Source organism: Nematostella vectensis, chromosome 15 (assembly GCF_932526225.1).
Source record: "Nematostella vectensis chromosome 15, jaNemVect1.1, whole genome shotgun sequence".
Classification (NCBI taxonomy): domain Eukaryota; kingdom Metazoa; phylum Cnidaria; class Anthozoa; order Actiniaria; family Edwardsiidae; genus Nematostella; species Nematostella vectensis.
Window position 1 is genome coordinate 4,374,162 of NC_064048.1, and position 21,177 is coordinate 4,395,338.

The 21,177-nt window shown below is 39.4% G+C and overlaps 1 protein-coding gene across 3 annotated transcripts in view; it reads right to left on the reverse strand.

Moving 5' to 3' along the window:
* The window catches only part of LOC5515660 (acetyl-CoA carboxylase-like), a 76,306-nt gene that overhangs the window by 7,413 nt on the left and 47,716 nt on the right, over positions 1–21,177 (reverse strand). For 2 of the 3 annotated variants that reach the window (XM_048722387.1, XM_048722386.1), the window contains exons 39-61: positions 16,966–17,007; positions 16,536–16,676; positions 15,747–15,824; positions 15,569–15,655; positions 14,925–14,993; positions 14,457–14,548; positions 11,680–11,791; positions 10,939–11,097; positions 10,517–10,582; positions 9,858–9,932; positions 8,773–8,835; positions 8,336–8,407; positions 7,651–7,788; positions 6,296–6,337; positions 5,685–5,763; positions 5,377–5,474; positions 4,536–4,646; positions 4,066–4,132; positions 3,912–3,988; positions 3,626–3,746; positions 2,545–2,641; positions 2,160–2,256; positions 852–986 (exon numbers count right to left, since the gene is read on the reverse strand). In XM_048722387.1, the coding sequence (XP_048578344.1) occupies positions 852–986; positions 2,160–2,256; positions 2,545–2,641; positions 3,626–3,746; positions 3,912–3,988; positions 4,066–4,132; positions 4,536–4,646; positions 5,377–5,474; positions 5,685–5,763; positions 6,296–6,337; positions 7,651–7,788; positions 8,336–8,407; positions 8,773–8,835; positions 9,858–9,932; positions 10,517–10,582; positions 10,939–11,097; positions 11,680–11,791; positions 14,457–14,548; positions 14,925–14,993; positions 15,569–15,655; positions 15,747–15,824; positions 16,536–16,676; positions 16,966–17,007 (2,118 nt within the window). Of the gene's footprint in view, positions 1–39; positions 192–851; positions 987–2,159; positions 2,257–2,544; positions 2,642–3,625; positions 3,747–3,911; positions 3,989–4,065; positions 4,133–4,535; positions 4,647–5,376; positions 5,475–5,684; positions 5,764–6,295; positions 6,338–7,650; positions 7,789–8,335; positions 8,408–8,772; positions 8,836–9,857; positions 9,933–10,516; positions 10,583–10,938; positions 11,098–11,679; positions 11,792–14,456; positions 14,549–14,924; positions 14,994–15,568; positions 15,656–15,746; positions 15,825–16,535; positions 16,677–16,965; positions 17,008–21,177 lie in introns of those variants that run through there. The other variant, XM_048722388.1, reaches the window with a different exon arrangement.

A 21,177-nucleotide genomic window follows, 5' to 3' on the forward strand; every position in this document is an offset into this window, starting at 1 on the left:
GTATTTCAACACGGATTCGTACATGTCCTAGAAAAACAAAGGCAAAGATTTTGTCACGCAACGCATCCACGATATTAGCACCGTATTTCAACACGGATTCGTACATGTTTTAAAAATACAAAAGCAAAGTATTTGTCACGCAACGCATTCACGATATAAGCACCGTATTTTAACACGGATTCGTACATGTCCTAGAAATACAAAAGCAAAGTATTTGTCACACAACGCGTCGACGATATAAGCACCGTATTTCAACACGGATCTGTGCGCGTCCTAGAAATATAAGGGCGAAGCTTTAGTCAAGCAACGCGTTTATGACATAAGCAACGTCCTTCAACACGGATTCGTATGTGCTGAAAAAGTGTTGTTAAAAAAGCAAATGAGCCTTATGAATGAAGGATAATTTGAATAAAGAGGAAGCCTCATATACACCCTAGACAATCTTTTCCAGCACAATTAGCTTTAGTTTTTTCTAACACAAGCTGATCCAAACAAATCTTACGCGTCCATATTTTCTGAAGTAGACTGAACATATACATCCTAGACAATCTTTTCCAGCACACTAAGCTTTAGTTTTTTCGAACGCAAGCTTATCCAAACAAATCTTACGCGTCCGTATTTTCAGAAGTAGTGAGCAAAATAGTTAAATCCTGTTCATTTCGCCGAAAAACTTTCAATGTCTTTAGGTAGGCTATCCTCATATACGTTTTGCTCCAAATGGATTTTCTTTAAAGTTTCAAGCTATTGACCAATGGAAAATCACGATTAAAGAATAGAAAATTAACACCTTTTACATTCCATGGTCGCTGGTTCTCTGAATTCAGTGGTGTCAAAAGGGTTGGCTAACATACCTTCATTCCGCCTGAGAAGCCACGCCAGTTGGCAAAGATGATCAGTGGTAGCTGCTCCTTGTTAAGGTCCCGGATGCACTGCGCGGTCTTGTACGCGGAGTCTGGGTACCACACTTGGCCTGCTTGTGTGATTATCTAACAACGACAGAGGAAAAAATGGCATGAAATTTTCCCATTCTCAATATATAAGCTCAAGATTCCGCATACAAGGAGTTCCTCTGACCAAAAACTTAATTCCAAATTTTATAGAAATTTAGAGGATATGAAATTTAGATATTAGCGAGCAAAGTTGGCTTAATTTCTGATCAGAGCCCGATTTCTCTTAAAAAACAAGGAGAATTCATACTTTGAACATTGCACTTCAAGCCTCATATTTCGAAGACGAATCCATTTCAAAAAAATACTTTTTGATATGTTGTTTTACATAACATAAGGAACCTCTATGCAAAAAATCAAGCTTACCGAAGTTAACCAGACCTTATTTTGGGAAAACTTGCCATTTTTTTGCTGTCTCTAACAACACAAATGGGAATACTTAATCGATGGTGCTCAAGTGAACACTTAAGAGAAGGCCAATCACACCGCCATTTTATGCTCCCGCACTATAGCGAGTCACACAAAGCATCCATTTCCATCGGCTAATTCAAGCAAGTAACTCAGATATTTTCAATCAAATATCTTTTAAATCAAGTTTCCTTGCGAAACCGCTGTGATTTTAATGATAAATAATAACAATGGAGTGGGTGGTCGACATTCTCCAACTACCCCCACCGCCGCAGATATTTTCAATGCTTCATCCGAGTAAACACAAACAAAACGCATCCGACCCAATCGAAGTTAATTATTCCCTGCACTTATAATGCCGACATCATGAATACAAAGGAGGGAAATTCTCCAAAGGTTACAATCTGGTAAACAGCATTTTTTCATCCTTGCAAAAATATAAAGTCCCAAAAAAGTATGCATTTACATCGGCTGACTGGAGGAGGCTATCGCAATAAAATAGTTAGAATTTGAAAAATGTAGTATAAAACTTCCAATTTAGGTACTTTCTCAAAATTTCATAATGTAATTTATCTTCTAATATATACCTGCCTGTTACTCGAAATATGAAAGGGGAATACATAAAAAAAGAGCCGGCAAAACCAGAAAACAGCCGGCTAGCGTCGGCAGCCGGCCGCTATTTTGAACCCTGTATACAATGTATGACTACAGGTACACTGGCCCCTGCGCAAACAAGGACGTCACGCAATCCAGGTAACACCAGATGATGGTGACCAGATCACGTGCAAATCAAGTGAAACGTACCTTGGACTCCGACTCTAAGTTCCCGGGGTCTGCCGGGATGGAGACCTCCACTGCACGGGTCTCAACGGCAATAACACCAATTGGTATACCACCCAGCCTGTCAATCAAACACGTAACAATCAGCCTGCAAATACCACCACCATACCACCCAGCCTGTCAATAATATAATCACATGACAATGGACCAATAATATCACAGTATACCACACCCAACCCAACAAAAAAAATCCTTAAGTGACAATGAGCCTTTTTAATAATATTACGGTGTACAACCAAACCAAAATATAGAATTGACGGGAAAAATGTACACGTGTGTTAATGAAGCATTAACCATTACTCACACCACTGAATAGAGATGTGTGCTGTACACACTAGATGTTACCAACCTTGCGCGGCCACATACGACCGTCTTGGCCCAGTTTTCCATCGATTCCACAAACGAATCTTTGTCAAAGAAGCCATTTAGCCAGACCCCTTCTTGTGCTAAAATAGCAGATCAAAAAAATATTAGCGACACTTCGATCAAACAATATAAGTGTCGAATCCCTTCTTGTTCCAAAATGGACAATCCATGGGCGATCCTTTGTCAATCCCTGTCGCAGACAGCATTTTTGATAAATGCGGTTATGATGATAATAATGACATCACAGATGATTACGATGATGATGGTAGTGAGAATGATTATCATAATAATACCATGATCACCTGATTTTCTGAGGGAAGATTACTAGCGAAATTCCCTTGAAAACAATAGATTGTTCTAAATTTCCCTCATGCATTAATGATGAGGGAGATTTAGTCTCGAAATTTCCCTTATGTATTAATGATTAAGAAAATTTAGTTTCTAAATTTCCCTCATGCATAGAGACCAGTGTAATTGTTCTTGTGATACCTAAACAACATAAGGCTATATCCATGTGGGATGCTTTTGTTTGCTGTACGCATGCGTGCTAATGACGTCAAAGAACTTAACTGTAGATATGTAGAGCAATTATGTAAATCAGTTATGTCTGAGAATTGTTCGTGAAAATGTGGGTCTCTAGAGGGATAAAAAGAACAATGCGTATGCAATGCCCTGATCCATTGAACCGTGTTCGCTCATCCAACCTAATACTACTCGTAGTTGCGCGTTTATTTCCTAGGCGATCATGGTATTACAAAGTTATAGCATGGCATTTCGGGTAATTTAGTGATTAAATTTCCCCTCGTGGTGACTAGTCATCACTAATCATCGATGAGAAGGATTGAGATGACAACTAATCATACTTTTGTTGCAGAGACATTTAATCACCAAATTCCCTCGTGCATGCCAAAACTTATGATAATATAATTATAATAATAATGATGTCGCTGCTGTTTCTGTTGCTTCTACTGCAGATGATAAAGTGATACAAATGACGTTACTAGCGAGAAGATAAAGATTACAATAGCCCGATGAGCAATTTGCAGTAGGCCTGAGCTACTTACTCGGATGGCGACACCCCGCGATGAAGTGCCGTGGGTCGTACGGGGTTTTAGTGGGCACGAAGTCGATATCGCGATCCACAGGATCGAGCACTTTTAACACTGGAAGAGGACCGTCTCGACGCTGCAAAGTGAAAGCCAAAGATGAATATGACAGATGTACAGGCATATGGACGGTCGGACGGACGGACGGACTGATTGATAAACAGATGGACGGACATAAAGATGGACGGTCAGACAGACGAACGACGGACAGCCGGATAGATAAACGGACAAACGGGGGTCTTACTAGAGGAACAAAAGAAAGCCATCTCATTATAGCTGCAATCCCTTCAAAGTCTTCAGGAACAACGAGGTGAGAAACTCCTGTAAAAAAACATACGACGATAAGGAATACTCATTTATCATAAAAAATAAAAGCAGTAAAAAAAGATCGACCGTACCATTATGATGCATGATCTGTGGGCCTCCTAGCTGAAGGTTAGACGTGTAAACATGGCGGCCCAGGACCTGTAAGCCAGTAATACGGAACGTCAAACGAATAAACCGGTAAGTGCGAACTTTAGAGCGCAATATATAGTTCAACATTCGAGGAACCGTGTACCGAGTATCGATTCTTCCTAATTTCGAAAATTCTTTTAAGGCTAAGTTCAAACGTCGTACTATGGATGAGCCGTATTCAATGCAAATGCATGCAAATAAAGATGAAACAATCGACTTGATTTATTTGCTGTATTTGCATTGAATACGGCTCATGAATAATACGACGTTTGAACTTAGCCTATGATGTTTATAACGAATTTCTTCTGTTTAGATTGTAATGTTTCATGTCACAGGAAGAGATAAGCTTGATCGGAGTACTGGAAGTGTAAAAAGTGCAAACAGTCATGTGACAACTGCTAGCAGTAAATACCTTGTTGAGAGCGCTGAATCCTGTTAGAATCAAGTGAGACATTTCACACTGAACGACTCTTTGGCCGAGGCGGACTAGGTACGACCCTATTCCAACTGCACGACACGTAACCTGTCAATCAATAATGGTTATTAGCAAATCAAAACTTACCAACCGAAAGGACAGCATCATGCGGGAAATCATCGGCGATTGACATATGAACATGTAATTGACAGGTTATGATAGTTGTGAGAATTGCTATTATGACGGATGACTAGGCGATTGCCTTTAGGAATTCTCACAGATTGTTAGGTTCACACTATATGAAAGTGGCGAGAAATGATATGTTGATGGATAACTAACTAATCGTGACTAGTTTGACTCTGTAGAACTGCTATGTTAAAGAAGGCCAATCACGCCGCCATTTTATGCTCCCACTCAATGGAGAGTCGCACAAGGCATCCATTTCCATCGGCTAATTCAAGAGAGTGACCAAGATATTTTCAATCAAATATAGTCAATAACACATTAGACTTCATTCGTAGATTGTTATTTTGAAGTTTGCGATAAAACCTGTGTATTTTCAATGATAAACAATACCAAAGGAGTGGGTTGTCGACAAGTGGCCTTGTCGGCCACAACATTGTTATTGCTTTCATTTAACATTGGAAGGCACATAATGTATGGAATTATCAAAATAACCATCTAAAAACAAAGTTTAATACTTTATTTACCAGATTCAATCGAAAATATCGGATCGGCTTCTGCAAATCAGCCGATGGAAAGAGATGCTTTTTCACACTTGGTAATTTGCTAGGATGACAAAATGGCGACTGAAAGAGACTGTTTAAGGTTGACTTACCAAACTGATCGTGACAATCTCGTCATACGCAGCTGACATCTCTCCTGCGATCATCCCTGAGCCTTTTAAATTCTCCACACCGATACCATCATCACGACCTGGATAATATATCACTATCACTGTATGTCAATGTCAATACCTTTTTAAAATTGTAATTTAGTTGCTAATATCAGTGCCTTGCCTATGGTGCCATTGCGTTACGTGATTTATTGCGCCCCTGTAATTGGGATTTCCTTGCTTATATCATTGCGTTGGCGTTACCTATGATTAAATAATTGAATAATTTTGTGTAGATATTATTACGTTACCTATAATGTCCTTGATTCGATATCGCGACTCTCCATCGTCTTCAATAAGCTCTGCGTGGATGGAATTCGTAGCACTCAACTAAAAGACACATTTCATATCAGAGAACGTCGACAGAGCCAAAAAATGGCATGACATTTTCCAATTCTAAATATATAAGCTCAAGATTCCACATACAAGGTGTTCATCTGACCACAAGCTTAATTCCAAATTTAGATATTAGCGAGCAAAGTTGGCTTAATTTCTGATCAGAGCCCGACCTCTCCCTAAAAACGAGGAGAAATCATACTTTGAACATTTGAAAATTGCACTTCAAGCCTCATATCTCGAAGACGAATCCATTAGAAAAAAAAAACACTTTTTGATATGTAGGTTTACATAACATAAGATACCTCTATGCAAACATTAAAGCTTACCGAAGTTAACAATTTTGGGAGAACTTGCCATTTTTTTTGCTGTCGAAAACATCTTTCTCTATGGTTGCATGCTCCCGACCCCCTTTTCCCGAAATATATATCTGTTATTGAGTAAATCTACCAGATAAACAGGAAGCCCAACCCCCCCCCCCCCCCCCTCTCACGAATGCTAGACTCGCACTTGCGTCACATCTTACCTTTTTGAATTCGCTCGGGGCGACGTATAGATACTTGAATCCCTGGAGAGTAGAAAAAAAAAAAAAAACTCGCTTAATTTCTCCCCATTTCTTTCTGTCAGTTTAATCGTCTGGAAAACAGCCCATTATTTCCTTCTCCAAGTTTATTGGTTCTTATTTAAGCAATACACCAAAAGCTGGAATTCGACTCTGCCAAATTTTAGTCTTTACCAAGACTTGAAGAAGTCTTAGTAAAGACGAAAATTTGTCAGAGTCGAATTCCAGTTTTTGGTGTATTGTATTCATTGTTCTGGTACAAGACCACGACAGTTTGGGCTTTTTGTTTCGGTTCTTATTTAAGGGTATTGGGGTATTTCTATGAGGGCCGCTGCTATGAAAACTTTAAGACGTTAGAAATCCGCAAACATTGGTGAAATTGAATGAATTTAGGCATGGCGTCATTGTTTATGAATCTCTTTATTTTGTTATAATATTATTTTCAATTCTTCCAAAATATAAATTTTTTCCACAATTTTAATTTGTATTTTTCCACTCTTATTTGAATGAATTTTTAAAATATTGGAAAATCGATACGTGGTTTTTTAAGGGCATCTAGGTGAATATTCTCTGCCTTAAGAATCGCGGAGCGTCTGTTCTTTGCAAATATTATAGAATTAGAAACGCAAACCGGAAGTAGCATTATCTACGCATGCGCAATTGAATAATGTAATAAAGCCTGGTTACAAATGTGAATGTTTTTTTAATAAAAATATCGACTTTTCTCTCGCTTTTTAACAGTAAATTACGCATTTAAAAAAAAACTTTTTTTAAGGAAACTTTAAAATAACAATCTACGAATGAAGTCTAATATGTTATTGACTGTATTTGATTGAAAATATATTAGTTACTCGCTTGAATAAGCCGATGGAAATGGATGCTTTGTGTGACTCGCCATTGAGTGGGTAGTCCTCTGCCCCCATTCCTCCAATCGTACCTTTATCTCAGAGCCCTTATTCCACCCCTCGTAACCCTTTTTGGTGTGCTTTACATTTTATCGATGCCTTCCCGTCATTCAATGCGCCCTTGTTGGACCTAACCTTTTCCGATGCTTTCGTATCATTCAATTCTACCTAGAACACGTGTTTGACCTCACCTTTCCCAATCCTTCCCGTCATTCTATTCTACCTTGAACACGTGTTTTACCTCCCCTTTTCCCATTCCTTCCCGTCTTTCCATGCGACCATAGTCACGTGCTTGACCTAACCTTTTGTCATTCCTTCCCGTCATTCCATGCAACCTTAGTCACATGTTTGACCTCACCTTTTCCGGTGCTTTCGCATCATTCCATGCACCCTTGAACACGTGTTTGACCTCACCTTTTCCGGTGCTTTGGCATCATTCCAAGCGACCTGGAACACGTGTTTCACTTCCTCGGCCACACCAATACGTGCACCACTGTTCGCCGCGATGTAAATGAACGGGATACCTTCAGAGCGAGCGAGTTCTGATGCTTTCTAAAGATTAAATAATACAATTGCAATTATACAGTCAAAGTTTGCGACCGTTTATCGGGATGTAGATAAACGAAATACCCTCAGGGGGCGAATTGGGATGCTTTGTGATAAACAGAAAAGTTAACAGTCAAAATGGTAAAGCAATTACCTACTTTACAAATTAACAAATTTACTATTCAAAAACATAAAGAAAAAAACAGCGTCACCCAAGTTGGATCTATAGTCTTTAAAGCCCAGCCAACACTTCGCAAACGTATCGCAAATTCAAAGCTACTTTAGCAAATTCAAAGCAACGTCTTAGCACATTTTGTGACTGTAGAAATGGTTTTGAAAGAAGACGACTACAAAAAAGTTAGTGAACAAATTATTGTTATTAGATGACACGAAGAACACATTGAGAGTAATCATACAACGCAAGCCTAGTCCTAGTAAGGAGAGCCAGCCCAGGAGAGAGTGGGATAAAGTCACCTTATGAACCACAGGGAACCAAGAGACCACAGGAACCTCTTTAATAACGCCAATGACTTAAGTTACAGAACGTACTCACCTTAAACAACAAGTCCTCTTGCGGTGCGAACGAGCCAATCATGTGGGTGATGTCATTTGCGACCACGATGAACTAAAAAAAAGGTATTACAAAGGCATTAATGTTTGCAAGGGTTAGGCAGCAGGGAGTAGATAGGGACCTTAGAGAAGAACCAGCGGTATCGTTTGTAAGTTGAAAATAACTGCTTGGAATTTGTTATCTACTTAACAACGACAACGACAAAAAACGGTGATTGAATCTAGCGGGCGCGTGAAAAAAAAAAGACCCGAAATTTTTTACTTCAAAATCTTTCCAATCTCTATTTTTATCCGTCCAGTTTTCCAAGATTGAAAATCTAGTTGTCGTTGCACTTGTTTCAAACATTATTTCGAGCTATCTTTCCTAGCTTTTTTCGTTGAAGTCGTTTCTATAAGCATGTGCTGGTTGTATAAACTCACCTGTCTGCGTGCGGGAGCACTCTCCACTGTCATGCACTCCATCCTCCACGCAATCATGCCGATCTACGATGACCGGAAAAAATCATGGAACACAAATAACATTAACCAAGGATTACAAATAAGTTAATGAACTTGTTGCTAGATGGCTATAGCTTGCTTGCAGGCTGTACTCGTTGTTATCATTGCGGAAAACGCTCTCCTTTCGGTGATCGGGCGCCATCTTGTATTTTAAGACGCGTGGTTCCTGGGGGCGAGAGCAAAAACGGACGCAGGGCATGTTCATTCATTTTTCATTCATTTTTTTATTTTGCACTATTTTGAATAAGATAAAGAATATTTGGATACAGGTAGAAAAAAGGGGAAGTTAACTATTTACGGTACTTAAGAAGAAAAAAAAATTTAAGGTGCGCAGTGACCATAGAAGCATAAGCTTTCGAGATGGTCACTGCCACAGTCAGATTTCGAGGGTCTTACAGGATATTATTATAATATTATTATAATATTATTATTATTATTATTTTTTTTTTTTTTTTTTTTTTACAATATATAATATATACATAAACAAAATATAATATTTTAGAGTGAGGAAAAGTAAATCTGGCCTTTCTTTGTAGGTTTTAGGCGATGTGCAATGGAAATGTCATCTTCTTTAACCTCCACTCCAGCCAAGGCTGCCGTTTCGATGACAAGCTTGACAGGATCATCGTTGTCGACTTTTGGTATCCCGACGAACTCAAGGCAATCCCGTCGACCGTATTGTTGTTGTTCGTCTAGGCGAGAGTCGAGTTCATCGAGCCACTCTTTGGTCTCGATTAGATCTTGCGTTACATGCTGTATATTGGCATTCATGTCTTGGACAGATCGGTTGGTACCATAGTTTGCGTAGGCTTTCCAAAGTTAGAGAGCCCTCGAGGCCGTGGCTGGCCGCCATGACAGATTATGCAGATTATGAGAAAACGCCCCCAGTATGGCGCCCGCTCGCCGAACGGAGAGGGTTTTCCGCAACGATAACAACGAGTACCGCTTGCAAGCTGGCTAAGATGGTTATAGAGGGACGTAACCTCTAGCGCATGCGATGTACTCACCGCGTTCTCTCCTGGCAGACGATTGATTGACAGCAACTCATTGTTTTCGTCCAGGACATACTCAGTCGCTTTAATCTGTAAATGTTATATAATATTATATTTCATATAACCATATTATATCGTTATCACTATATTATATCACAAAGCGCCCTCAGCGATAAAGTAGCGAACACAATCGAGCCAAACTCAATCGTAGAGGTACCGAACTCAATCGGGAAGGTACCGAACTCAATCGAGAAGATATCGAACACAATCGAGAAGGTATAGAATTTAATCGAGAAGGTACCGAACTCAATCGTAGAGTTACCAAACTCAATCGGTAAGGTACCGAACTCAATCGACAAAGTACCGAACTGGATCGAGAAGGTACCGAACTAAATCGGGAAGGTAAGGAAATTAATCGACAAGGTACCGAACTCAATCGACAAGGTACCAAACTCAATAAAAAAGGTACCGAACTCAATCGGGAAGGTACCGAATTAAATCGACAATGTACCGAACTCAATCGGTAAGGTACAGAACTCAATCGACAAGGTATCGAACTAAATCGGGAAGGTCGCTTTATTGGCGGAATTCCATCGAAAATATCACAGATGCTCGTATTTGTATTTTGCTATGATGACAAAATGGTGACGCAGAGAGACTGTTTAAGAACTCACCAGATCCGGTGATGGTAGTGGTTCACCAGAGAGTTTAATCCATTTGGCCCACTGTTTGGATACTGCCTGGAAATGAGCACACAGAATGAATTAAAAGTATCGGTGGTAGCTATAGGTATTTGTACTTGAAATACCTTATTACCTGTCTGAATAACTCAGGGAAGTCGTAAATGCAGGTGGTACCTCTATACGTATTTGTAATACCTTATTACCTGTCTGAATAACTCAGGGAAGTCGTAAATGCAGGTGGTACCTCTATACGTATTTGTAATACCTTATTACCTGTCTGAATAACTCAGGTAAGTCGTAAATGTAGGTTGTACCTCTATACGTATTTGTAATACCTTATTACCTGTCTGAATAACTCAGGGAAGTCGTAAATGTAGGTGGTACCTCTATACGTATTTGTAATACCTTATTACCTGTCTGAATAGCTCGGGGAAGTCGTACACGTAGGTGGTCCCTAGAGACTGTGCGGAAAAGCGCTTGAGTTGCAGATGGTCCTTCGTGACGTAGGGGGTACTGGTGGGGAGACCATGAAGGGGGCCTTGCTTTTGGCCGTACGTCTCGAAAATTGTTTGCTAAAGAAATAAATACAATTATTGATTTTCTGTGAGCTTTTTTAATCAATTTTCCACTGCTAAAGCGCTTTCTGGCTTCTGTTATTCACACTAACGGAATAACATTTGGTGCTCTATGATTGGCAAGCCCCTTGCTGAGAAGGGTCGTGATTGGAAACCATTTCAGTGCTGGCCAATGAAAAGGCTTCAAAGATTTTGAATGATGGAAGCTAGAAGGCGATTTTAGAAGCTGTTGGCGAGAATTCGCAGTAGTTCAGATTTGTGTTACGGATCTTAGAGTGCTGCAAAAAATAATGTGAATGAGACTCACTCGAAACTCATAACGACTCGATACTCACTCGGGAATTGTAACGACTCGATACTCACTCGGGAAAACTCGAACGGCTTGGTACTCACTCGGGTAAACTTGTTATGACTCGGTTCCCTTTTGCGAAAACTCGTAACGACTCGGTACTCATTCGGGAAAACTCGTAACTACTCGGTACTTACTCGGGAAAACTTGTAACGACTCAATACTCACTCGGGAAAACTCGTAACTACTCGGTTCTCACTCGATAAAACTCGTAACGACTCGGTACTCACCCCAACAGTTCGTGGATCAGGAACCTCTCTATAGGTACAGCAGTCGAGGTAATATCCCGACTCGTTTGATATGAACATCCGAAGAGGGATCTTGACGCCATTAGGGGTCAGTCTAGAATAGGAACAATACTCGTTAGATAAGAACATCCGAAGAGAGTCTAGAATAGGCGCAATACTCGTTAGATAAGAACATCCGAAGAGAGTCTAGAATAGGCGCAATACTCGTTAGATAAGAACATCCGAAGAGAGTCTAGAATAGGCGCAATACTCGTTAGATAAGAACATCCGAAGAGAGTCTAGAATAGGCGCAATACTCGTTAGATATGAACATCCGAAGAGAGTCTAGAACATGCACAATACTTGTTAGATATGAACGTCCTAAGAGAGTCTAGAACATGCCAATACTCGTTAGATAAGAACATCCGAAGAGAGGCTAGAATAGGCGCAATACTGGTTAGATTTGAACATCCAAATAGAGTCTAGAATATGCACAATACTCGTTAGATAAGAACGTCCTAAGAGAGTCTAGAACATGCCAATACTCGTTAGATATGAACGTCCTAAGAGAGTCTATAAAAGGCGCAATACTGGTTAGATATGAACATCCAAATAGAGTCTAGAACATGCACAATACTTGTTAGATATGAACATCAGAAGAGAGTATAGAATAGGCACAATACTCGTTAGATAATTATGAACATCCGAAGAGGAAAAATAAGTGTAGTGTTGTGGATAATGTTACTTATGACTGTTGATATTTGGGGATGTAGATGATGATGTTAATTTGCCGCTGCTGATAATGATAATGATGATATTAAATGATATTAAGGATGTTGTTGATAATAATATGAAAATTTTATTGATAATAATGATGATAGTTCTAGTGATGATTATTATCATTTTAGTAATGATAAAGATCATGGTATTTGGGATGTTGTTGATGAAAATCATTGTGTAAGTGATGGAGTTGAAGATGACGATTACAATGATGATAATTTTAATGATGGATTTTTTTTAATGATGGATCATATTTGAATTGATGATAACAATGACAATTTTATTGATGATCAGTGTTACGGACAGTTGCCGATTAGCGCGCGAACAAATATCGATTAAGATCTCGTGACCGTGAGCCATTGAATGTGTGTAAGTGAAGGCCACAACTACCTTGTAAGTTATTTTATTTCGTAATTTTACCGTATTTTTACTGCTTATGTTATGTTATATTTCTGTAATTGATATGTACGTATTTGTTGATTAATAGGAACCGATTTTGGTCGAGTTTTGAGTTGTCCTTTGATCGAATTTGTGATTTATGTGGCAAGTAAGCGAGACGGCGGCTACAATCAGTGATGATGACGATTGGCTGGGATCGCTTATGTTATGTTATATTTCTGTAATTGATATGTACGTATTTGTTGATTAATAGGAACCGATTTTGGTCGAGTTTTGAGTTGTCCTTTGATCGAATTTGTGATTTATGTGGCAAGAAAGCGAGACAGTGGCTACAATGAGTGATGATGACGATTGGCTGGGATCGTTGTTGTACTGAACTCACAGTGACTTTAATCTCGGCCTGTAGTACTGACCTCACAGTGACTTTAATCTCAGCCTGTTGTACTGAACTCACAGTGACTTTAATCTCAGCCTGTAGTACTGACCTCACAGTGACATTAATCTCGGCCTGTAGTACTGACCTCACAGTGACTTAAATCTCAGCCTGTAGTACTGACCTCACAGTGACTTTAATCTCGGCCTGTAGTACTGACCTCACAGTGACTTTAATCTCGGCCTGTAGTACTGACCTCACAGTGACTTTAATCTCGGCCTGTAGTACTGACCTCACAGTGACTTTAATCTCGGCCTGTAGTACTGACCTCACAGTGACTTTAATCTCGGCCTGCAGTACTGAACTCACAGTGACTTTAATCTCGGCCTGTAGTACTGACCTCACAGTGACTTTAATCTCGGCCTGTAGTACTGACCTCACAGTGACTTTAATCTCGGCCTGTAGTACTGACCTCATAGTGACTTTAATCTCGGCCTGTAGTACTGACCTCACAGTGACTTTAATCTCAGCCTGTAGTGCTGACCTCATAGTGAATTTAATCTCGGCCTGTAGTACTGACCTCACAGTAACTTTAATCTCGGCCTGTAGTACTGACCTCATAGTGACTTTAATCTCAGCCTGTAGTACTGACCTCACAGTGACTTTAATCTCGTCCTGTAGTACTGACCTCACAGTGACTTTAATCTCGGTCTGTAGTACTGACCTCACAGTGACTTTAATCTCGGACTGTAGTACTGACCTCACAGTGACTTTAATCTCGGCCTGTAGTACTGACCTCACAGTGACTTTAATCTCGGCCTGTAGTACTGACCTCACAGTGACTTTAATCTCAGCCTGTAGTACTGACCTCACAGTGACTTTAATCTCGGCCTGTAGTACTGACCTCATAGTGACTTTAATCTCGGCCTGTAGTACTGACCTCACAGTAACTTTAATCTCGGCCTGTAGTACTGACCTCATAGTGACTTTAATCTCGGCCTGTAGTACTGACCTCACAGTGACTTTAATCTCGGCCTGTAGTACTGACCTCACAGTGACTTTAATCTCGGCCTGTAGTACTGACCTCAGAGTGACTTTAATCTCGTCCTGTAGTACTGACCTCATAGTGACTTTAATCTCGGCCTGTAGTACTGACCTCATAGTGACTTTAATCTCGGCCTGTAGTACTGACCTCACAGTGACTTTAATCTCGGCCTGTTGTACTGACCTCACAGTGACTTTAATCTCGGCCTGTAGTACGCGAAGCCTCCAGAGCCTTCTTCCATAGCGCATCACAATATGTCTGATGCTCTCTTCAATCTGTTAAGGAATGATTTACACGCTTTGAATATCGATCAACTGCTCCTTTATTATCGTTTACCTTTAGAAATACAGCAGTTTTATTCGCAAAAAAATATTAACCATCAACGATCGAAGTCTGATACTTTAATGATGATATTTCATTGAGAGTTACTTGCTTGAATTAGCCGATGGAAAAAGATTATTTTTGTGAGACGGTATTGTACGGGAGCGTAGAATGGCGGCGTGATTGGCCTTCTTTAAAATAGGCATAACATATTTGAGTATTCAAAAAAATAAAAGCAGAAACGACTAGCAATTATTGGTATATTCTAGGCTTTTTTTCTTAAACTTCTCGTTCTGAAACTAGCGGCTAAGGAGACAAGAGAAGACTCACTCTGTCCGGTTCAATGATGACACATGGCACAAAGTGAAGGAAGATGTGGTTACAATCAGTGCGTACTTGCTGAAAAAGGAAAAACAACGGCAACAACAACATCATTAGTATCGTTGTTTAAGAGGAAACACCATGCCAGTTCATAGATTTATCAAATTGAATTAGATGTTGTTTTACAAGAAACAGCTTTTTAAAGGAATTCAAGCCAAAAGTTTTCTGGAGAATATTGCCCGTGCCAATACATGGTGACAAAAAATGTATGAAAGAGACGGTCTTATTTCTTTTATAGCAAAAAATCGCGTTGAAAATACTGGACGATCCTGCAAGGGGATTTTGCGGAGATAACCATCGTGCCAGGATCAACCAAACGTTCAAAACTAGCTCGAGGATGATCAAGTAAATCACTAAAAAAACAAAAGTCTTGGCGTATATTTCAGCCCTTCGGTATTAGTAAATATGGAAAATCAATCTGGAATCCGAGAAAACTCATGGCCATTGTACGAAGTATGCATCCTATAGTATATCTTCACAGTTTACAGAAAATAATGTGTACAATACACAGGGGATTGAATCGGAATGAATCAAAGGTTTTATAAGAGTTCCCGTGTCCCATGCATCTCAATATAATAAATGTATGTACTTACAGTCTCGCTGAACGAGACCTCAAGCTGATCTAAGGCCTCAAGAAGTTGAATCTCACTTTCCTTCTCCATGTACTCAAACGACGCTTCCTGGTCAGAAAAAAAACATATAATATAACACAGTACCTAACAGTACAGAATCGCATAGTATAGCACTCTACCGTAAAGTATGGCACACTACCTTAGTGATAAAGTCAGAGTGTCGCACGATGGTGCGAATAAAGAACCGATGATCTGTCACCTCAACTTTGGCTGAGACCTGAACAGAAAACATTGATTCTGTCACAAAAGGAACCCATGGTGCTAATGCAGTCTGGGATAAGGCAAATCATTGCCGAGGAAAGGAATTCATGAGTACTTTGGTTAGCGATTAAATTCCTTCTTAGTGGGAGCGAAGCGAGGTCATGTAATTGATTATGCGTGTTTCAGCAGCTTTCCCCAGGGGTCGACCCCCGGGGGGATTTGCAAAAACATTGCGATAAAGAAGTAACAAAATCCCTACTCCTCGGGAACAATATAATGCAACAGCGACACACAAATCCCCAGAGTAATCCCGTGGGTAAGTACTATATTTTTGAATTGCGATATAATTCCCCTCCCCCAAGGGCAAAGATTGTCTTACAATCTCGAAAAACGCCCCACATTGCCCGTGGCTCGTTCATTGGTTCATATGTACAGTTAAGGAATAACGAGATTTCCGTCGCGCCCCGTCTGTAATAAGTCGCGTGCAATATATGTCCTTGAGCGCTTCTTGTTGGAAAATGTCTAAAAAATTCACAAAAGTTTGACATGCATTTCTTGCAAAACAATGGAAACTGCGATTTCCTTGTATACAGCTTATTTGGAACTTTAATTGTTCCCGAGGAGTAGGGATTTTGTTACTTCTTTATCGCAATGTTTTTGCAAATCCCCCTGGGGGTCGACCCCTGGGGAAAGGCGCTGATACATGCATCATTTCGCCGAGAAATACCTTCTTGGCCGAGGCAAGGTAGACATGAATGTTGTGGTTGGTGATTGGCACCAGTTCTAGGTCGAAGTTTCTCAGTCGGTTGATTTCGAGCTGGAAGGCCAGCGCGGGCTCTAAATGGCGATAAATCTCGTCTTCTTCAAACTGCAAGAAACCAGTTGTCGTGTGTCATGATTTCCAGAACAATAAGAACCCAACAAATGTCTGGATAGCCAGCAGAGTTATCAAAGTCAGCTTTGAGATACCACCTCTGCTGAAACGTGTCCAATTCCCGGTTGAGACGTGGATAGTGTTTTCCTATTCCTCAGGCCTGAATTTGAACTTTGAACATACGTTGAACGTATGTGAGCTAACTAGAAGCCAGCGTTTCTCAGTTCCAGGATGGACCACTCGTCATGCATAATAGAATAAATTAAGGCTGCATTATACTTACATCATCCCTTGCGCGGAAGGTGAAGTACCAAGGGAACATCCCCTAGATAATACAACAGAACAAGTCAACTCCAACATGGGAATATCCCCTAGATAATACAACAGAACAAGTCAACTCCAACATGGGAATATCCCCTAGATAATACAACAGAAAAAGTCAACTCCAACAATGGAACATCCCCTAGATAATACAACAGAAAAAGTCAACTCCGACAATGGAACATCCCCTAGATAATACAACAGAAAAAAGTCAATTTCGACATGAGAATATCCCCTAGATAATACAACAAAAAAAAGTCAACTCCGATATTGGAACATCCCCTAGATAATACAACAGAAAAAGTCAACTCCAACAATGGAACATCCCCTAGATAATACAACAGAAAAAGTCAACTCCGACATTGGAATATCCCCTAGATAATACAACAGAAAAAGTCAACTCCAACAATGGAACATCCCCTAGATAATACAACAGAAAAAGTCAACTCCAACAATGGAACATCCTCTAGATAATACAACAGAAAAAGTCAACTCCGACATTGGAATATCCCCTAGATAATACAACAGAAAAAAGTCAATTTCGACATGAGAATATCCCCTAGATAATACAACAAAAAAAGTCAACTCCGATATTGGAACATCCCCTAGATAATACAACAGAAAAAGTCAACTCCGACATTGGAATATCCCCTAGATAATACAACAGAAAAAGTCAACTCCGACATTGGAATATCCCCTAGATAATACAACAGAAAAAGTTAACTCCAACAATGGAATATCCCCTAGATAATACAACAAAAAAAGTCAACTCCGATATTGGAACATCCCCTAGATAATACAACAGAAAAAGTCAACTCCGACATTGGAATATCCCCTAGATAATACAACAGAAAAAGTCAACTCCAACATGGGAATATCCCCTAGATAATACAACAGAAAAAGTCAACTCCAACATGGGAACATCCCCTAGATAATACAACAGAAAAAGTCAACTCCGACATGGGAACATCCCCTAGATAATACAACAGAAAAAGTCAACTCCGATATTGGAACATCCCCTAGATAATACAACAGAAAAAGTTAACTCCAACAATGGAACATCCCCTTGACAATACAACAGAAAAAGTCAATTCCAACATGGGAACATCCCCTAGATAATACAACAGAAAACGTCAACTCCGACAATGGAATATCCCCTAGATAATACAACAGAAAAAGTCAACTCCAACATGGGAACATCCCCTAAATAATACAACAGAAAAAGTCAACTCCGATATTGGAACATCCCCTAGATAATACAACAGAAAAAAGTCAATTCCGACATGAGAATATCCCCTAGATAATACAACAGAAAAAGTCAACTCCGACATTGGAATATCCCCTAGATAATACAACAGAAAAAGTTAACTCCAACAATGGAATATCCCCTAGATAATACAACAAAAAAAGTCAACTCCGATATTGGAACATCCCCTAGATAATACAACAGAAAAAGTTAACTCCAACAATGGAATATCCCCTAGATAATACAACAAAAAAAGTCAACTCCGATATTGGAACATCCCCTAGATAATACAACAGAAAAAGTCAACTCCAACAATGGAACATCCCCTAGATAATACAACAGAAAAAGTCAACTCCGACATTGGAATATCCCCTAGATAATACAACAGAAAAAGTCAACTCCGACATTGGAACATCCCCTACAGAATACAACAGAAAAAGTCAACTCCAACATGGGAATATCCCCTAGATAATACAACAGAAAAAGTCAACTCCAACATGGGAACATCCCCTAGATAATACAACAGAAAAAGTCAACTCCGACATGGGAACATCCCCTAGATAATACAACAGAAAAAGTCAACTCCGATATTGGAACATCCCCTAGATAATACAACAGAAAAAGTTAACTCCAACAATGGAACATCCCCTAGACAATACAACAGAAAAAGTCAACTCCAACATGGGAACATCCCCTAGATAATACAACAGAAAACGTCAACTCCGACAATGGAATATCCCCTAGATAATACAACAGAAAAAGTCAACTCCAACATGGGAACATCCCCTAAATAATACAACAGAAAAAGTCAACTCCGACAATGGAACATCCCCTAGATAATACAACAGAAAAAGTCAACTCCGACATGGGAATATCCCCTAGATAATACAACAGAAAAAGTCAACTCCAACATGGGAATATCCCCTAGATAATACAACAGAAAAAGTCAACTCCGACATGGGAATATCCCCTAGATAATACAACAGAAAAAGTCAATTCCGACATGGGAATATCCCCTAGATAATACAACAGAAAAAGTCAACTCCAACATGGGAACATCCCCTAGATAATACAACAGAAAAAGTCAATTCCGACATGGGAATATCCCCTAAATAATACAACAGAAAAAGTCAACTCCGACAATGGAACATCCCCTAGATAATACAACAGAAAAAGTCAACTCCGACATGGAAATATCCCCTAGATAATACAACAGAAAAAGTCAACTCCGACAATGGAACATCCCCTAGATAATACAACAGAAAAAGTCAACTCCGACATGGAAATATCCCCTAGATAATACAACAGAAAAAGTCAACTCCAACATGGGAATATCCCCTAGATAATACAACAGAAAAAGTCAACTCCGACATGGGAACATCCCCTAGATAATACAACAGAAAAAGTCAACTCCGACATGGGAATATCCCCTAGATAATACAACAGAAAAAGTCAACTCCAACAATGGAACATCCCCTAGATAATACAACAGAAAAAGTCAACTCCGACAATGGAACATCCCCTAGATAATACAACAGAAAAAAGTCAATTTCGACATGAGAATATCCCCTAGATAATACAACAAAAAAAAGTCAACTCCGATATTGGAACATCCCCTAGATAATACAACAGAAAAAGTCAACTCCAACAATGGAACATCCCCTAGATAATACAACAGAAAAAGTTAACTCCGACATTGGAATATCCCCTAGATAATACAACAGAAAAAGTCAACTCCAACAATGGAACATCCCCTAGATAATACAACAGAAAAAGTCAACTCCAACAATGGAACATCCTCTAGATAATACAACAGAAAAAGTCAACTCCGACATTGGAATATCCCCTAGATAATACAACAGAAAAAAGTCAATTTCGACATGAGAATATCCCCTAGATAATACAACAAAAAAAGTCAACTCCGATATTGGAACATCCCCTAGATAATACAACAGAAAAAGTCAACTCCGACATTGGAATATCCCCTAGATAATACAACAGAAAAAGTTAACTCCAACAATGGAATATCCCCTAGATAATACAACAAAAAAAGTCAACTCCGATATTGGAACATCCCCTAGATAATACAACAGAAAAAGTCAACTCCAACATGGGAATATCCCCTAGATAATACAACAGAAAAAGTCAACTCCGACATGGGAACATCCCCTAGATAATACAACAGAAAAAGTCAACTCCGACATGGGAATATCCCCTAGATAATACAACAGAAAAAGTCAACTCCAACAATGGAACATCCCCTAGATAATACAACAGAAAAAGTCAACTCCGACAATGGAACATCCCCTAGATAATACAACAGAAAAAAGTCAATTTCGACATGAGAATATCCCCTAGATAATACAACAAAAAAAAGTCAACTCCGATATTGGAACATCCCCTAGATAATACAACAGAAAAAGTCAACTCCAACAATGGAACATCCCCTAGATAATACAACAGAAAAAGTCAACTCCGACATTGGAATATCCCCTAGATAATACAACAGAAAAAGTCAACTCCAACAATGGAACATCCCCTAGATAATACAACAGAAAAAGTCAACTCCAACAATGGAACATCCTCTAGATAATACAACAGAAAAAGTCAACTCCGACATTGGAATATCCCCTAGATAATACAACAGAAAAAAGTCAATTTCGACATGAGAATATCCCCTAGATAATACAACAAAAAAAGTCAACTCCGATATTGGAACATCCCCTAGATAATACAACAGAAAAAGTCAACTCCGACATTGGAATATCCCCTAGATAATACAACAGAAAAAGTTAACTCCAACAATGGAATATCCCCTAGATAATACAACAAAAAAAGTCAACTCCGATATTGGAACATCCCCTAGATAATACAACAGAAAATGTCAACTCCGACATTGGAATATCCCCTAGATAATACAACAGAAAA